The sequence below is a fragment of the Thermobia domestica genome, chromosome 7 (assembly GCF_964235325.1).
Source record: "Thermobia domestica chromosome 7, izTheDome1.hap1.1, whole genome shotgun sequence".
NCBI lineage: Eukaryota > Metazoa > Arthropoda > Insecta > Zygentoma > Lepismatidae > Thermobia > Thermobia domestica.
The window spans coordinates 69,973,355-69,992,900 of NC_137460.1; the positions used below are offsets into that span (position 1 = coordinate 69,973,355).

The window sequence follows — 19,546 nt, forward strand, 5'->3', positions numbered from 1 at the left end:
AAGAATTATTTATCTTGACAATTCAAACAATGAGAACTGATTTGTTGTAAAAATTCGATCAATTAATTAGAAATTGAACTTGGATGTGAATAATTGAATGTGTCCCTTAAACTCGGCATCCTACTCAGTGGTGTATCCAGCAAGTTGTTCTATGGGAACTTGGCTTATTCAAGAGGTCTGGGCTTTTAATATACTATAAACAAACTAAATGGCTTATTTAAGGATATGGAATTATCAATAACACATGTTGGATTTAAAGGTTGAAATCAGATGTCGAATGGATGGTCTTCTTAAAGATCAGAAACATAAAGAAAAAGTTACAGTTTTATTCTAATAGTTGTTCAAGCAAACGAATTCTGACAAATACACAAAAAAAGAAAATAGTTCAGTATTTTGGGTTGTACAAATATCTTCAATGACTAATTATGTTTGTCAATTATTCGGATTTCTTCCGCTTACATCTACAGAGCACAGTATTTTTTTTGGAAATTGTTTGACGACCAGATTTTTTTAAAACAAGACTGAACTAAATCTATTTGGTACTTCTCTTACAACGAACAAGTGTAGGCCTATCTGTTACAGAAAATATAACTAAAAAGAGTATTGTTTTCTTGCTATATTTCCTACTGGTAGAGCTAATTTATACCTAAGCTTTTCATTTAGATGTAAACGCAAAGCTATTTTGTATATTAGTACTATCCTAGTCTTTTTGCAGACATTAGGTATCTCTTTACGTAACCTCTCACCAGCTTAGGCGAGTCATTAACAGAAAACCAAGTTATTTTTACTATTACCACTTCTGTTCTCTAATAAGACAAGTTGAGGTACAGAAAAATAACAGAAATAATTTATTTTTTCTTTTCCCCTCTACAAGTAAAGTCATTTCTACAAGTAAAGTTAAGAGAGAAACTGTTGATTAACAATTATAATACATAATAATTTCAAACGAAATTATAACACAAATATGAATATTTTGTATTTAAATTAAATCAATACAATATGAAATGGTATGTCATTTATAACAGTATTATTCTAACCAGACAACTAGAACCATATGCAATAATTTAAATAAGGGCTAATAAGTGAAATATGTCTTCCTTTGAGCTCTTTAATCGAATTTCCACTTTGAATTTAATCATTTATATTGAAAACCGAGAAAGGAATACACCCATGTGAAAATTATTTCTCTACCCAAATAAAAACTTTTTTACGCCATATTATATCGATTTTTCCTTCTATTCCAATTCTTTAATGTTCACAATTAAAATATATAGCATGCTGCAAGTACTTCAAAGACATTTTATTTTATAACACTTAATGGATTAGTTAAACTAACAGAAACAAATGTGAACTTGAAGTTTACGGTTGTCGGAGTTTCTCTACTACGTAAAACATACTTCCAAATTTTCGAAAAACTAAAGCAAAAGATAAAAATTACTTAGATATTTTGAATACGTACGCTGTTTTTCTTCTTATAGCATTAATTTTTAGGGAAATTATTTCTGCTTTCTTCGCAATTGGGTGGAATTTTAAACATGTAGCTTTACTTATCTTTTCTTTATCTCTAGTTGTGTTCCTTGATTTTCAAAAATGAATTTATATTTTTATAACTTTAATATTATATAAATTAAATTTATTTACTTAATACGGAGTCAATAGAAAGGAGTGGTGCAAAACTAAAGAGTGTTTACTTTATACTGGAGCGACACACAAAAGCAAAATTAACTGAAAAAAAGAAACAAAGGTTGTAATATTTCTAGTCCGTGTTTGTAGTTTATGTCAAGACAGCTCCAGGTTCTAGTTGGCTAATGGCAACCACGAAAGTAGAACGTCTGTATTGTATAATGCAGTTTGCTCTAATAGGATTTAGGGTCTACTGTAACAGTGCAGGAATTCTTGTACAAACCTCAAGGAAGAAGCACCGTATAGGAACTGCATTTCACGCTGAGTGCAGAATATTTTAATCCATTGGAAGTGTATGGTCCATGAAAAGTTCTACTTGATCAGAAATATCAAGGGGGCCAGTAGATAGTATCCAAGAAAATAGACAACCCGAACTAGTAGAGAATTGAATGTGTCACAAATCACTGTATGGCGTATTGTACGAAAGCGTCTATGCTTTAAATCATACATATTACAACTTGGCAGGCATTGAAAACAATAGACATGCCAGAAAACCTTAACTCCTTAATTGAAATGCAGAATCGGTCAGAGAGAAATTGACTGACAAACAAGTCTTTAGTAACAAAGCGATTTTTCATTTCATCGGGAATGTGAATTGTCATAACGTTCAGGTCTAGGATACACAACACCCTCGTATTATTGAAGAACACGAGAGAAACTGATCAAAAATAACCATATTTTGCGCAATAAACAACCATAAAGTGTATGGATTGTTCTTTTCTGCCAAGACATCTGTCACTTGCCAAACTTACCTGAACATGTTATCAGAATGGCTTATGCTTCAATTGGAAGGTTTTCCTAATTTCATGTTTCAACAGAATTGGGGACTTCCCAATTTCCATCGTCACATTCACGAGTACCTGATTGCCACCTGATCCTGATGTTAGATCGATCGTACAGTGAATCACGATTTAGATATGCTGACTTCGCCATCGACATCACCCTTTCTTACGGTCTGCTACTGCTTTATGTAGAAGTTTATGAAGAATTTTTTGTACGTTCTCCATTGCCAGAGGACCTAGAAGATTTGAAGCAGCCCATCTCTAGTGCAATGGAGCAAATAACAGAAGATACGTTGTGACTCGTCTGGCAAGAAATAGATTATGGGTTGAATATTTACCGTGTTAAGCAGACAACATATAATTGTTACTCATATGCAACAAATACACTAGTGTCCATAAAAAGGTACAACCTATATTTCTTCTTTCCGACCAATAATAATTTGTATGTCAATTCAGTATAAAATAAATACTCTTTAGCTTTGCAACATTCTTTTTACGAGTAACTCTGTATTGATATTATGAATAATCAAGCTTTAATATTCACGACGTAAGGGAAATTTAATCAAGATTGGAGAAGAAATTGGATAAATTTGAAACCACTAAAATTCTGGTTCCCAGGCACGTAGCCAGAATTTCGTAATAGGGGGGTTCCGTGACGAAATACTGTGGTTATCACACCACGGGCTCGATCATACTGAACTATTTTACTGGCAACATGTTGGTCTGTTTAGTCAGTATTTCGTAATAGGGGTGTGTGACATAAAGTACTGTGGTTACGCACCAGGGGCTCGATCCATCTAAACTATTTTATTGGCAACATATCCATATTGGTTTGTTAGGACACTAAAATGAAGATATGTCAGTAAGTATTTTAATAACAAACTATGAAGAAATCTCGAGTAAAAGAATATGTAAAACGTTTTGAGAAAGATACCATCTTCCGATGTCATTCGAACTCAGTTCTTGTCTTCTTTCGTTTTTCTTTTTCTTTTCCTCATCTTCATTTAATGCCGTCAAGGATGGCAACGAGATCTCTTTCAGCAGTAAACACACCCTATAAAATGGATTACTGTTGCCGAGAAATTCAAAATTTCTTCAACAAGTGTAACTGGAACCTACGTTGCCACGCTCATATTATTGGTGATTGGGAGCATTTCTTAAGTTCTACCTAAGAGTCTGTCTGTTCGAATCAGTTTATCGATCGTCATTTGAAATGAAATGAAATCTTTAAGTTTTACGTCCCACCGTTATGCCGGTTAGGCTAAAGGAGACGGTGATGATGAGTACTGAATGAAATGGTGGAATGAAGAAAGTGGGAGGAAACGGGAGAACCCCGAGGAAACCTACGCACACGGTGTTTGTCCACCACAAAGTTCACTTGGCTGGGGCTGGGATCGAACTCTGGACCCCAAGCACCAGAGGTGAACGCTCTACCACCGAGCCCCACTCAGCCACCGCGGCCCCAACCGATCGTCATTTGTAGTCCATAGGATTAGCATGGAACTAGATGGAATTTGGTATACTCCATTACAATAATATACATTTTTAACTTGAATCCCCCGTTTCCTCCACACATAGCTCCTCATAAGAAAAAGTAACCAAACGCATGCTGTGGCTTTTTATTTTAAATGCTGGTTCTTCTTTTTCTCTTTGTTTCATCCTTCGTTAATATTTTTTTTTCATTTCTGGTCTGAAAGGGGGTGTCCGGACCCCCCGGACCCACCCCTTGGCTACGTGCCTGTGGATCCTTTCAACAGAAACCAGAAAAGTAATTCTCCACATCAATCAATATGCTAAGAAACATACATTGCTCAGGTATTCAACATTATTAAGAACAGGGACTTCATCTTGCATTGAAAACCATAAAGATTTCCATAACATCATCTGAAGAATTGTAATCATGTAACTATTCCTATGCATACAAAGTAATATAGTTGGCAAAAGAAAAAATCCAAGCGTGTTCATATGAAAATCAAAATAACCATTGTGATAATTGTGGACAAAACCACATAGATGTAACTAATTAAGAACAATTAAAATTTAATACGTAACATTTTGCCATAAGAGTGTAGACAAACAAATAAAAAACACTAGACACTAAATTGCGTTTGAATGTCACAGTCCTTCATATTGAAGGTTGTGTTAATATGTTTCCTACTCTTCCTTTTATTCGATGTGCTGATGACGAATCATTGCATCTCGAAAGCTAGGTGGTTTCATTTAAATTATTTTGTATGTTTTAGTCCATAGTTATCATTCAGACACTTTACCTAAATGCGTTATTTTGTCTTATGATTTCATTGTTATCTGAGAGTAAAAATGCTATTTTCGAATAGTAAAGTAATTAAACGATAGGACTACTGCAGTTCATCAGTTAAAATGTAATAATTAAATTTACAAACACATATCTTTATCTCCAGGGGCTCCAGGGAATTTAAGACTCTGGAGCGGATGGAGGACCCGGTTCACCTTTCTCTCATGTAAAGCGAGATACTCCTGGATGTCCTGGAAGTCCTGGAGGTCCTGGAATTCCTGGTTCACCTTTCTGACCCTAAAAGAACATACGTATAACATTATTGAATTTATTTACATAGATAGATAGATAGATAGATACAAGTTTCATCAATTTTTTAGGCTTTTCTTTTTGCGCAGCACATTACTAAACAAGCATAAATTTCTACAGCAGTTTATAAGCATCGTATTGCATTCTAGTAGTTTGTATTATTATCGTGGACCTAAAATACAATATATATATATATATATATATATATATATATATATATATATATATATATATATATATAGATATAGATATAGATATAGATATAGATATAGATATAGATAGATAGATAGATAGATAGATATCGCACATTCTACAGTGTTATTAGTGTTTAGCGAGGAAAACAATCCAAAGGTGACACAGATACCAATTGATAGACCTCACTGAGTAGAAGTAAATGATATACAGTCAGTGTAAAAGCTCAAGTATCTAATTTATTTTAAAAAGGTTTACTTTGGTCTAATAGATGGAGAGAGAAAGAATAGGAGTAGCGGTGATTTGCTAGTGTAAACATCCCCTAGTGCGGTCTGCAGAATAAAAAAGGGTGCGAGTGAAAATATTATGTTCTAAACTGCATATATACATTTACATTTACTCATAAACTGATTTACATACACTCATAAATATTTTATACCTTTTCATTTCGTTTAATTTTTACTTTTCCCAATTTTTTCACGCTCACAATCTGGGTAGCTGGCTCTCTTCATTCCGCTGAATTTCGCTTCCAATTTTGATCTTACTTTATCCCTACTGTGACAATTCTTTGCTTTACCTGTCTTCCACAAGCGCAATACAGATAGTCCTTTGAAATGTTTGAACAATCTCACTGTTAACACTTGACAAATCCATGAAAGATGAATGACGATGAAATAATATTATGGATTAAGTCAATAATTTGCATCTGCCCTGTCGAAAATCATGATCCGTAATTTGTAAGTGCTGCTGAGAGACATTTCATATACTCTGGAATTGTATGACTAAAGTGTATCCTTTTATAAAGATGTGCCAGTTTGAATTTCCGAAAACGTACCATGTGTTACACAATTTAACAAACTGTCAACAGAATACAAAATCATGAAAGTTGAAGTGAAATCAGAGAGGAGTGAAAAACGGAATTCGCACTCGAATGTTTCGACATAGAGAGTTTACATATTGAAACATCCATAATTACTAAAGTATGTGTAATTACTTACACATTGTACCATAAATTACTTATACGGATTACTGTAATTAAGTTGCAAACTTCTAAATTTCACTTAATTCACTCTCCAGCATTTTTGGTCAGTAGTGGAGTTTACCCTAAAGATATGAAGTCGCAGGAATTCCCACATGATCTCGTAATCTGCTTTTTTTTAATGTACTACCATGAGCAAAATAAATGACGCGTCTCTTTATTTTGAAGTTTTTTGAAAATATCTCCGTTTTCTTTATATGTTCGAAATTTCGGAAGGTTTCCCCAGCAGGACAGGTTAATAACAAACCCGTTTTTAATATTTGTGTTAGATATTAGCTTAAAATAAAGAAATTAGAAGCAAAAAACATTAAATCGACAGAAATCTCGAGAATTACCAACTCTGCTAAAGTGGGAAATTTTCAAGAACGCGAGGGAATTCTGCAGTTCAACACGAAGCAGCGACATCTATGTCATTGAGAGGAGCGTGGATTAGATCTACAAACGAAAATTTTAACGAAATATTTCTAGTATGTCTTATTATATGCATTATCAGCGAACTCCAAATATATGAATCTATGCTAAGTATTAACGTATAGATAGTGCAAATAGTGGAAATTACCTATGGAAAAAGACGAATTGTTAGCCCAATCGTAATGAAAAATCGTCTTTACTGTAGAACAGGTTCAGCTTACGTAAGAGAGCAAATAGCCAGTTATGTAAAGCAACGAGTTTGTATACCGAAGGTAGACGGTTCGAATCTCGTGGAAGTACTGTTGTCATTTTTATCACTAAGGTTATTTTATTTATTTTTTATTTGTGAAAGAATCAAATTGTAATATATGTGTAAAACTCATGACGATACCAAAAAAAAAAAAAAAGAGAGAGAGAGAAAATATCGTCGCATTTGCATTAGTGTGTCTAATTTTTGTTTGCAAACAGATTCGTAATTATTTCCCCTGTGCTCACTGATGCATAACGAATGTTTTCCAGTAAATGTTAATTCTAATTTGGAGAATTTTATAGTTTCACAATGTTTCTCACTACATAGTCTTCTATCTACGTGTTTGGATATTTTGATAACAGATTTCCCTATTAAATGTTTAATTTTCTCTATAAATATTTGTCTTAAATTGAAATTGTTTTGAATTTACTACATAAGCAAAGTTGCCCGAAGGAGGGGAGCTCAAGTAATAGATATTCTACGTAAAAGCAACCTATTGTAGAATGATGATGCTTCTTACCTTCAGCACATAATCTTAACGTTAGAGAGTCAGAGAGAGAAAAATCCTGGTTTTTCCTCCTCTATGACCACCCATCTTAAACCTCTACATATCATTGTTCGTCTCACATAATTTCGGCTCTCCAAAGACATTCATATTTATTATTATTATTATTATTATTATTATTATTATTATTATTATTATTATTATTATTATTATTATTATTATTATTATTAATGAATATGTCTACATAATCGAATACATTTGATATCGCGATGTCACAATTTGATTTTTCCTCACATAAAAAAGATAAAAACAATAGTAATAAAAACCCTTACTCGTACTGGGCTCCTAACTAACTAACAACCTAATTCTTACAGACTAGTTGCTCTGATCAACTGAAGTTCGATTTCTTACGCGAAAGAAGTCTGTTATATTAAGAGGCATGCTTTTCATTATCAAAACTGTTCGAAGTAATACGAACATGGCTTAAGAACAGAGACGGAACTGAATTACCACTCGATTGACCTTGAGGGCAAATCACCAAAGCGTAGCTATAAACGTAAGCTAACGCAGCATGCATTTCTCTGCAGTTGTGTTCAGTATTCCTATCTGCCAGTCATGCTTGTTCGTAGGAGTAATATGTTACAAACCTAACCTTTCGATAGAGCACAATGACAGAGAATCAAAATTAATGAATTCTTGCCCTTGTGAACTTGGGATACCACCATGTGCAATAAAACTGTCGCGTCTTCTGAAGTGATATTTTATCGAAAATAACTCGTTTTCCTTTATATATCCGAAGTTTTTGAGGGTTTCAAAATGAGGAAACGTTACTGACAAACAAGGACGCATTTAGGGGTGGGTCCAAGTGGTCCGGACTCCCCTCTGAAATCCCAACTTCTCTGTAAATTTAGCCTAAATTTAAGGATTATCTTTTAAATTTTATTATAATTTATCCTAATATTGAAGTCGGACTTCTCCCGAAATAAATTACTGCATACGTGCCTGCTGACAATTTTCAATATATTCCTTAAATAAGTAAGATAACTAAATTAGGAGCAAAAAGCTTCAACACGGGCTAACTTTTCTCCACTGCCAATATTGTTAGAAGGGATATTAATAGCAAAAACTGCTAGGCAATGCTGAACCTTGGAACTTCACTCCGAACAGCAAGCTTATTATTGAGAACTACATATGAAACATTTTATCAAAACTTATCTAGCTTTTACCTGGCATGAAATTATTATATACACCAAAATTCACTCTCCTAAAATGTGTATCTAAACATTGCTCTACGTATCTAGAAGCAATGAAAATTATTTATCGAAATATGTGAGCAGGGAATTCTAACAGCCAGCCATTTTATTTAAATCGTAGTAAACCCTGTAACCGGGCGTTAACGTGAAGACAAAGCTTGGTCCATTGGTAAAGTGTTGGAAGAATATAAACACAATGTTCGTAGGTTCGAATCTATCCACTCACCATAACATTTTGTTCTTATGTGTAACGATGAAATAAGAAAGAAAAAAATGTATAACCGTTAAGACAAAACTTCAACCAAGTCTGAAGAGAACAATACTAAAATAGTAATACAATGACGTCAACCAAAAATTATTTCATGTAGCGTTTGGACGAAATTACAGCTGTTAACAATTGCAGAAATAAAAACAGGCTGTAATGCAGTCTAGACTTCTGAATGCGTTTACTTCCTGAAAACTTCCGTCTCGTCATTGGTATGCCGTTAATCATTGTAAAACCTTTCAATTGGAAGTGAAATGACACAAACTAAAACAGTTTTAAATCAATAAATGTCTATGTGTAAAAGTAGGTGTCTTTTATCTGTAGTTCTGAGTTCCTTTTACTTTGAAGTGACAAATGAGAGAAGAAAGTATGGTGTTCGAAAAAAAAATCAAATTTGAGATTTAAACGAATTTACACGTATTATAGCCCCTAACACCGAAAAAGTTATTTTTCGATACATGTCCATCAGTTCGTCCGTCCGTTCGCTACACTTTTCTGTGCACTTGCCTAGAAGCCATACCGTTCAACTTATCTGCACCAAATTTTAGTTTAAGATTTTCATAGTATTTCCTATAGTTTTTTTTCATTTCCCTCCTACTCCCAAAACAAGGGTAGTTTCCTGTACGATGAAAATAAAAAAAAGATATTTTCTCATAACTGGCTCTAACGATCTTGTTTTCTTTCTTTTTTTATAAATCAATATTTAATTAGCAACCCTATTTTGTGGTATAAGGCATTTATCTGAGAAAAATCTACAAGGGGTAGTTTATACTAAGGGGGCGAGTTTTTTCTCAGTGATTTTCTCAAAATGGACTCAAATGTTTTCGTTCATATTTCATAAATAAAGATTTCATTAATAACTTATCAATATGGCATAACTCGTTTGTCCTAAAAAAAATGCGAGGGGTAGTTTATTATTGGTGGAGTGTTGTCTGGGCGATTTTCTCAAAAACGACTCAAAAGAGTTTATTCATATTTCAAAAATAAATATTTCGTTAATAACCGAACAATATGGCAAAACTCGTTTGTCCTGAAAAAATATGCGAGGGGTAGTTTACTCTTGGGGGTGTTTTTCCTCCCCGGTTTTCTCAAAAATGAGTCAAGCAATTTTGTTCGTACTCAGAAATAAATATTTCATTAAAAACATAGTAATATGGAATAACTCGCTTACCCTGAAAGAATCCTCAAGAGATAGTTTATTCGGGGAGTTATATTTCCCTCACGATTTTCTCAAAAATTACTCGGACAATTTTATTGATAATTCATAAATAAGTATTTCATTAATAACCCTATATTTTAGTATAAGTCATTTCTATGAAAAACAATTACAACGGATAGTTTATTTTTGGGGTCAAGGTTTTTTCCCCGACAATTTTCTCGAACGACAGGCGATTTTGTTCAAATTTCGCAAATAAATATTTCATTAATAACCGAAAGTATATCTTAACTCATTGTTCGAAACAATTCACAAGAGGTAGGTTACTCCTGACGTGTTCTTTTTGAACGACTTTCCCAAAGTGACTCATTTGATTTTTTTCATATTTCATAAACAATGATTGCATTAATTGGTCTATTATATGTCTAATGAAAATGTGCTCAAAGTGTGAGTTAGTTTTGTAGTATGGATTTTCTTCAATCGAAGTTTTTTATTCGATAATCTGACATTCGATGTATTTGAATAATACGATAATTTTATTCTTATTATTTAAATACACACTTCAGTAACAACTGCGGCCTAACACAGTTAAGAAATTGAATTGAAAAAGTTTAGTGCGGTGGCCCTGTAATTGAATATTTTTTGAGAAACTCCCTAGCTTTTTGTGGTAAACTCAGGCTTTTCTTTTTCGAGCGACAAAAGAGAGAAGAAAATATAGTGATTGTGAAAATAATATCAAATTCAGATTTCAACGGATTTACATGTTTCATGGCGTCTACATACCGAAAATGTGACTTTTCGACACCCGTCCTTCTGGTCCGTCCGTTCGGCACACTTTTATATGCACTCGCCTAGAGGCCATACCGTTCAACTTATCTACACCAAATTTTAAACTTAGGGTTTACTTAGTATTCTTACAGGAGCTTTTCCATTTTTTTCTACCACCTAAAATAAGTGTGGTTTACAAACAGCCGAAAATCGAAAAACGCTATTTTCTCAAAAATGGTTTTAACAATTTTGTTTATTTTTCATTAATCAATATTTAATTAACAACCCTATATTGCAGTATCAGATATTTCTCTTAGAAAAATTTACGAGGGGTAGTTTATTTTTGGAGGTGACTTTTTCTCGACGATTTTCTCAGAAAAGACCCTGGCGAATTTTGTACACACTTCATAAATAAATATTTGACCTTACAACATGGTATAAGTCAATTGACCTGAAAAATATATGAGTAGTAGTTTATTCTTGGACTTGAATTTATTCCCAGTGAGTTTCTCAAACACGACCAGTTGGCAACCCTGTATCTCGACAACGAAGCTGAATTCGAAAACTGCAAGAGGACCATTTGTCTCCTTTTGATGTCTCGAATCACCTCCCGAAGTTTGTGGACATCTTTCAGGTTCACCCTTAATGAAGCTTCTTTTCGAAAAGTTAACTATTAACTTTAGGCATTGTTTATCTTTTTTAAATCACAAATGTCGTTATTAATTTTAAGGCAGAGAACTACTTCTGAGAGAATAGATCTTGAAAAATAATTTTAAAACTTAGACTTTTGTTTTCGAGACATTCCAGACAAGACGAGACATTTTACAAGCTATCTCGTGTCCAAAACATTTGCCTCGTATTATCTTGGATGTCACAAAGCGCGTCTTGTCTCTTTCTCGAGACATGTCTTATCTCGTGCGCATTCGTTAACACTTGGGAAGGATTATCTTTCTACGCAAAGCATTGTTTTTATAATGGTTGCATATTTATGATAATTGCTGTCCACATAAATTACAGTCCTTTCAGTTGAATTAATTTTTATTATTATTATTATTGAAATTGCAATATCTAGTTTAACGTTGGACGATTATGCACCTACGCTAAGGGAGAATGATGATGAATGAAATGGTGAAATGAAGAAAGTGGGAGGAAAATGGAAAATATCAAGAAAACACATACCCATGCACACGGTATTTGTCCACCTCAAATTTCACTTGGCACGAAGTGGAATCGAGCCACGGACCCCCTGCACAAAAGGTCTCTGCAATGCTTTATTATTATTATTATTATTATTATTATTATTGTTATTAATAATAATAATAATAATAATAATAATAATAATAATAATAATAATAATAATAATAATAATAATAATAATAATTGAAGCGAGCTTAACGAGTTTCAACCGTACGACTCAACCAACGTTTGGGTGCCTGTTCGTTCGTCTGCTCCTCTCATAAAAGACATTTCATTTTAATGAAACTAGTAAGTGCCTTCTTTTAGCTCTGCGAAGTAACTATTGCTTGGAATATGAATCTGCAAAACATAAGAGGTAAAATTAACCAAATGGTGCAAGTTTCCACTTATATATACAAAACAATTTTGCAATATCAACTACGGGAATCTTGTCCCATAAAGAAGCCGAAACCCCTACACCGAAGAGCCCTCCGAGATTTGATCATTGTCCACACGGACTGAAATTGTCATTTGAAGCCAAGACTTTAATATGAAGCCAATAATTTCTTTAAAATAGACGGAAAATTCGGAAGTTATAAGCATTTTCATATTTTTGCCTTTTCCCATAAGGGAGCCGTAGCCCCCTATACTGAAGACCCCCCGGAGATTTGATCATTGTCCACTCGGACTGAATTTGTCATTTGGAACCAAAACTTTAATATGAAGCCAAAAATTAAACTTTTACATCAATTTAAACTGACTGGGTTCCGGTTCCCCCCACTATTGTTTAGTTTAGTTAAGTGGTAATTTGTGACAGCTTCACATCATCAAAAGAATGTTTCACTTCCCCTCCCCTCCTCCAGGAGTTCGTGCTGGATCCACCACTGGAATCAATAGACACTCTTCCTATTCTTTTTGTCACCCTTGATTGTGTAGGGGCTCCCTCGTACAAATAAAGAAGCGGTAATATTACAATCAAGGGGCGCTATATATTAGGTATTTTTTTAGTTACCTACCCCTAACCGCACAGGGCCATCTTTCGTAGAATAAAAAATATTACGTGATGTTCCAATCATGAAAGGGGAGAGGATGCTGTAAATATATTTCTTATTCATTTTGTCTGTCCTGTCTGTTGGAAGGCTACTGAAATGAGAAGGGCAAAATAAAAAGTCGTACCCCCTCCTACATGGTTGCTCAAATAAGTACTAAAGAAAGCATTTTAAACTAAGATATTTAAGATTTAAACTAGGAAACTAAGATATCCTACATTATGTAAGGATGGCATATTCAGGATTATTATTATTATTATTATTATTATTATTATTATTATTATTATTATTATTATTATTATTATTATTATTATTATTATTATTATTATTATTTGAATGTTTTTGGAGCATCGAAATTTTGTGAGACGAACAATGATATGTAGAGGTTTAAGATGGGTGGTCATAGAGGAGGAAAAACCAGGATTTTTCTCTGTCTGACTCTCTAACGTAAAGATTATGTGCTGAAGGTAAGAAGCATCATCATTTTACAATAGGTTGCTTTTACGTAGAATATCAATTACTTGAGTTCTCCTCCTTCGGTCTACTTACCTTATGTAGTAAATTCAAAACAATTTCAATTCAATACAAATACATTGTAAAACTTTTCCGTAATTAAACATCTAGGGAAAATTAAACATTTAATAGGGAAATCTGTTATCAAAATATCCAAACACGTAGACAGAAGACTATCTAGTGAGAAATATTGTGAAACTTTATAAAATTCTCCAAATTAGAATTAACATTTACTGGGAAACATTCGTTATGCGCGAGCGAGCATATGGTGAGCAGTGAGCACAGGGGAAATAATTACGAAACTGTTTGCAAACAAAATTAGGGACGCTAATGCAAGTGCGACAACAGCATTTTTTCTTTTTTTGGTATCGTCATGAGTTTTACACATACGTTACAATTTGATTCTTTCCCAAATAAAAAAATAAAAAAAATAACCGTAGTGTAGTGATAAAAATGATAACGGCAATTCCACGGGATCGAACCCGCTACCTTCAGCATACAGACTCGTTGCTTTAACTAACTGAGCTATTTGTTTCTTCACGTGAACTGAGCCTGTTCCGGTAAAGACGATATTTCATTACGATCGTCCTACCAATTCGTCCTTTTCCATAGATAATTTCCACTATTTGCTCTATCTTTATGTTAGTACTTAGCATATATTTATATATTTGGAGTTTGCAGATAATGCATATAATAAGACATACTAGAAATATTCGTTAAAAGTTTAGTTTGTAGATTTAATCCACATTTCTCTCAATGACATAGATGTCGCTGCTTCGTGTTGAAATGCAGAATTCCCTCGTGTTCTTGAAAATTTCCCACTTTAGCAGAGTTGGTAATTCTCGAGATTTCTGTCGATTTAAAGTTTTTTGCTTCTAATTTCTTTATTTTAAGCTAATATCTAACACAAATATTAAAAACGGGTTTGTTATTAACCTGTCCTGCTGGGGAAACCTTCCGAAATTTCGAACATATAAAGAAAACGGAGATATTTTCAAAAAACTTCAAAATAAAGAGACGCGTCATTTATTTTGCTCATGGTAGTACGTGTAAAATGTACTCAATATCTGCTTTGCTACTGATTGACTATATCATTATTATTTCTCTCACTTTCAGGTAATCAAAGAAAAATGGTTCAGCATAAGTTAAAGTTCATTTTCTTAGAAGTTTTTGTGATATACGTCTGATTTGCGAATATACAATATTTTATATTTTGTACATACACAATTTCTAAAATATATGAGTATCAATATACTATTAGAGTTTTTATAAAACTGATTTCCCCAAACTGGTTATAATATGTTAATTCTTTTTACAATATCTAAAACAATATCAGTGATTATAATTTGATTAGTCACGTTCAAGTTCGACATGAGACCTCATCAAAAATGTCTCATCTCAGTTTTCCTATCTGTCTAGGAGAGTAAAATCAAAAAGAATTTTACTTCAAACTATTAATTCGCAAACAGTAATTTACCTAATAATTTCCCTAATCATTTATTGAAGTCTTAGTTATTTTGCCGTGTCCTTTTATTTAGGATTTTTAATTTTTTTAAAACTAAGGTTGTGCAAGTATTCGAACGAAAACTGAAAAGTAAGATGGGAATTATATTTTTAAACGTGGCTGCACACTAAATGGGTGAGTTTCCTTGGGCTTGATTTCATCCTTAAACGAGTTTATCTCGTATGGAAAATTTCTCCTGCTCATTGTAGTGATATAATACTAAAGCAGTTATAATATAAAGGTTAAAAATCGATAAATTTGCACTTAGAAGTTAATCGTGATTGGGTGATGGTGGTTAACATTAGTGGTAAATCGTGCATTCCTTCAACTGCTAATAAATTATCCTGCATTACCTTTCATGCAATCAAATAACTAGAGAGTTACCTCTCATGTGTGAAATCTCAGAACAAACCTATGTTGTAACATCAAGCCCATGGGAGGAACCACAGTAGTTGACGGGTTCTAAACAATAGCTGTTTCCTCATCGTTATATAACAACGTAAGGGATAATCAGATCAGGTTAGACGTGTCATCCTTCTGAGTGAACAATCGTTTTCTTTAAGCTATTTTACTTGCTTAGCCTGAAGTACATAACATTGCGAAAGAACTTGTCAAACTTCCTGTACTCATGTATGTTAACATGTGTTGTAATTATTAATTTTCATTATTATTATTATTATTATTATTATTATTATTATTATTATTATTATTATTATTATTATTATTATTATTATTATTTGGTTACTGTTCAATATGTTATAGTGTTCTTATAACAACCTGTTAAATGTTGACTTATATTCTTAGTCTGATGTCCGTTTTACATTGAGCTTATACTTTTGTGTTCATCAATTGATTTTTCCTCATGACGTTTTCAATACATCCAAAATGCATTTGCATCTCATAATCTTTAACCTAAACTAAACTTGAAATTAATTTACATCTACATTGAAATTCCATCAACTTCACACTCCTGTCATACCTATCTTTCAATACTGCAGACCTTGTCAAGGTCGTAGCAAACTTCCTAGTTTCTAGATTGCAAACTTCCTCCAGACTATTCGCACTTCCATAAAATGACAGACCTCATCATAAGTTTATCTTTCAAGAATGCAGATCTTATAAAGACCGTAGCAAACCCTACTTGAGACTTAACACTAATACTTCATATAAGGTTCGCTTTTCAATTCCTTTAAACTGATCCTTCTTCCATAAGCATACTTTCTAATACTATAGAACCTATCATGGCCGTAGCAAACTCCCTAGTTTCTGGATTGCTAATTTGCTCCAAATTAGCCATTATTACGTCATATAAGACAAGTCTTAAAATTCGTTTATATCGTAAGCTCACTACGATTTTCAGGGTAGGCATAGGGAGTTTCGAGCAAAAGTGTATTAATGCCATACACCAATACACATCATGCTTTTTATTGTCTTTAGCTTCGAAAAACTTACATGAAATAAGTCGACATATTCGTTCCCATAACTCACAAATATTATTCTCTGTAACTCAATCGTAGAATAGACTGACTTATTTCAACAACTTTTCTCGAAGTGGCAGGAATAGAAAGCGAGGCGTATGTACCTAATGCGCTTTCGCTCGCGACCATTACTATTCCTATCTTTAAAGTTATAGTACGCTTATGATAGATGTATTATTTGAAGGAATTTCAAGGATAGCCTGATATTACTACTAATAGAAGGTCTGCAAAGAGTTTGCACTCGAGAAACTACGAAGCTTCTTATAGTCTTGCAAGATAGTCTTATGACAGGTTTGTCATTTAAAGTAATTTTAAGGCAAAGTTATTATTAAGTATTAGAGGCAAGTATGGAGCAAACTTGTAGTGGAGTAACTAGCAAGTTTGGTACAGCCTTGCAAGATAGACGTAGAACAGATGTTTTACTTTACATGAATTTTAAAGCTAGTCTTATATTAAGTACTAATGGGAGAGCTGGAGAAAGCTTGTAGTCGAGAAACTAACAAGTTCGCTACAGTCTTGGGAAGAACTACAGCCTTGCAATATAGACTTATAATAGGTGTCTCAATTTAAAGGAATTTTAAGTCTCGCCTTACATTACGTATTAACGGCAAGTCTCGAGCAATCCTGTAGTTTTGAAACTAGCAAATTTGCTACAGCCTTGGGAAGATGTGCAGCCTTGCAAGATACGCTTACGATAGGTGTGTCAATTTAAAAGAATTTTAATTCTAGTCTTATATTATGTATTAACGGCAAGTCTGGTACAACGCTGCAATCGAGGAACTAGTAAATGTGCGGTAGCTTGCGTAAGCTCTACAGCCTTGCACAGATATTCCTACAAAAGGTGTGTCAATTTCAAGAAAATTCGAGCCAGCCTTATATTACCTGGGAGCGTCAAGTGTCCAGCAAGCCGCAATTGAGCAGTAGCAAGCTTAGAAAGGGCTTGCAAAGCCTTGATAATTTCATACAGCCTTGAACCGTAGGCTTGTGTCGTGTCTAGTATTCAAGATATTGTAAGCGTGCTTTCGCTTTTATTACCCAAGAGTGCTAAGACTAAACCAAGCTTGCATTGCAAGGTATTTTCACGTTACCCTTATTTTATCCAAGAGCAGTAAGTGTAGTGCAACGCAGCAATTGATGAACTACTAAATTTGCTGTAGCCTGGGTCATGCTTGTGACCTTTAAATACAAGTTTGTATCAAGTTTTCAGAATCGGTATTTAGGCCTGGTTAAGGCAATTGAAAGGAAAATTGCTAATAGGGAAGAGTTCATCAAACTGGTTAGCTAACAGGACACAGATTCGTATTTCACTTATATTTATTCAGTTTGCTTTTCGAAGGGAAGCGACATCCAATGAACAGCTTTGTGTAACTACCGTTTCCCGTTCGTCATTTTACATGTTTTCTCCTCTTGCGGCTTAACAGAAGTTGAGAAGAATAGCTCTCGTCCATATATATATATATATATATATATATATATATATATATATATATATATATATATATATATATATATATATATATATATATATATATATATATATATGCCTATATGAAACATAGCTAACATAGTTTTCGAATTGTGCTGTGTTAAACATAAAAAGAATGTACTTATACTATAGTTCGTTGAAAAACCCTAAACTAAGTTTCCTCCAATGTGCCATATGACCCATTACATTATATTTACTGTCATCCGCAAAAAAAAAGTTCACATACTGTAACTTCCACATTTTCATTAATAACTCAGTTTTCTTCATATATTATTCCTCCTTTGTGCTTTCATTAAGAAAGCAGTGTGGAAATGAATAATTTATTTATGATTTTGAAATAAAAATAGAGCACAATAAAAAATTATAAGCAAAGAAACTTTGATTGTTATGAAACTTTAGTCTGTCAGGTATTTACGCGAAGAATATTCTGGGGAAAATTTGAGTGAAAATGACTCCACACACTGCACGTGTATTAGAAACACTAACAATTACATAAGATTGAAACAACAGAAAATAGTATATTTTTGAGATGAACATACAATTCACGCTTCAAGCACAGTTTCAATATGCGAAATCAATCATCTTCAGTTGAAATTACTGAAAAAGACAGAAAATGGCTATTTAAAACTCCAAGTGTAAACCTGCGCTTGGAGCGATTCTATTAGCAATACCACAACGCATTTTCGTAAGTTGCCTGTTTAAGTTCTAGAAACAAAGGAAGGCGGTTTGAGCCGGGGTAGAGTAAGTTCTTCTTTTTCAATATAGGGATTTATTTTTCTAAAATATAAAGTTCTATTTTGAAGTGCTTGGAAAAACAAAATCAGATGAACTGTCACGTTTCAAAGGTCAGTAACATTTATTCGCCATGTCCATCAAATTATACGAAAGCGTTAAAATAAGGAACGTTTCATAATGAGAACAGATTTCGATTCCTGGCGGAAGCTCACGTGGTTCGGATTCTACGTTAATTAATACGTCCACGTCTCATAAAGCGTTGCTGGTGAAAGGGACGTTAAATGCCAAATCAACTCAATTTAACTCATTAAGAGCAGACTTCTGAGTTAAATAACAACTTGAAACCACACTTCGAAAATGAAAATTATTTATGCTCCTCATACCTATTCCTATATACAAGTCTATATATATATATATATATATATAGAGAGAGAGAGAGAGAGAGAGAGAGGAGAATAAATATGGTTGTATTTTTTATTCTTCCGCGGAGGCTTACTGTCAGAGCGTTCATCTCTGGTGCATGGGGTTCTTGGTTCGATCCCAGCTTGCAGAAAATGAGATTTGTGGTGGACAAACAACGTGTGCGTCGGTTTTCTTGGGATTCTCCCATTTCCTCCCACATTCTTAGTTCCATCGTTTTCATTCTTCATCATCACCGTCTTCTTAAGCTAGCCGGCATAAGCGTGTAACGTCAAATTTAAAGATTAAGTTTCATTTCATTATTAGTGGAATTCAGTG

The 19,546-nt window shown here is 33.5% G+C and overlaps 1 protein-coding gene across 1 annotated transcript in view; it reads right to left on the reverse strand.

Annotated features, from left to right (window-relative positions):
- Positions 1-306: 306 nt before the first annotated feature.
- Positions 307-19,546, reverse strand: part of LOC145690182 (uncharacterized) — a 73,644-nt gene continuing 54,404 nt past the window's right edge. The window contains exon 4 of the mRNA XM_081764818.1: positions 307-5,016. Within this exon, the coding sequence (XP_081620944.1) occupies positions 4,942-5,016 (75 nt within the window). The 3' untranslated portion in view covers positions 307-4,941. The remainder of the gene's footprint in view (positions 5,017-19,546) is intronic.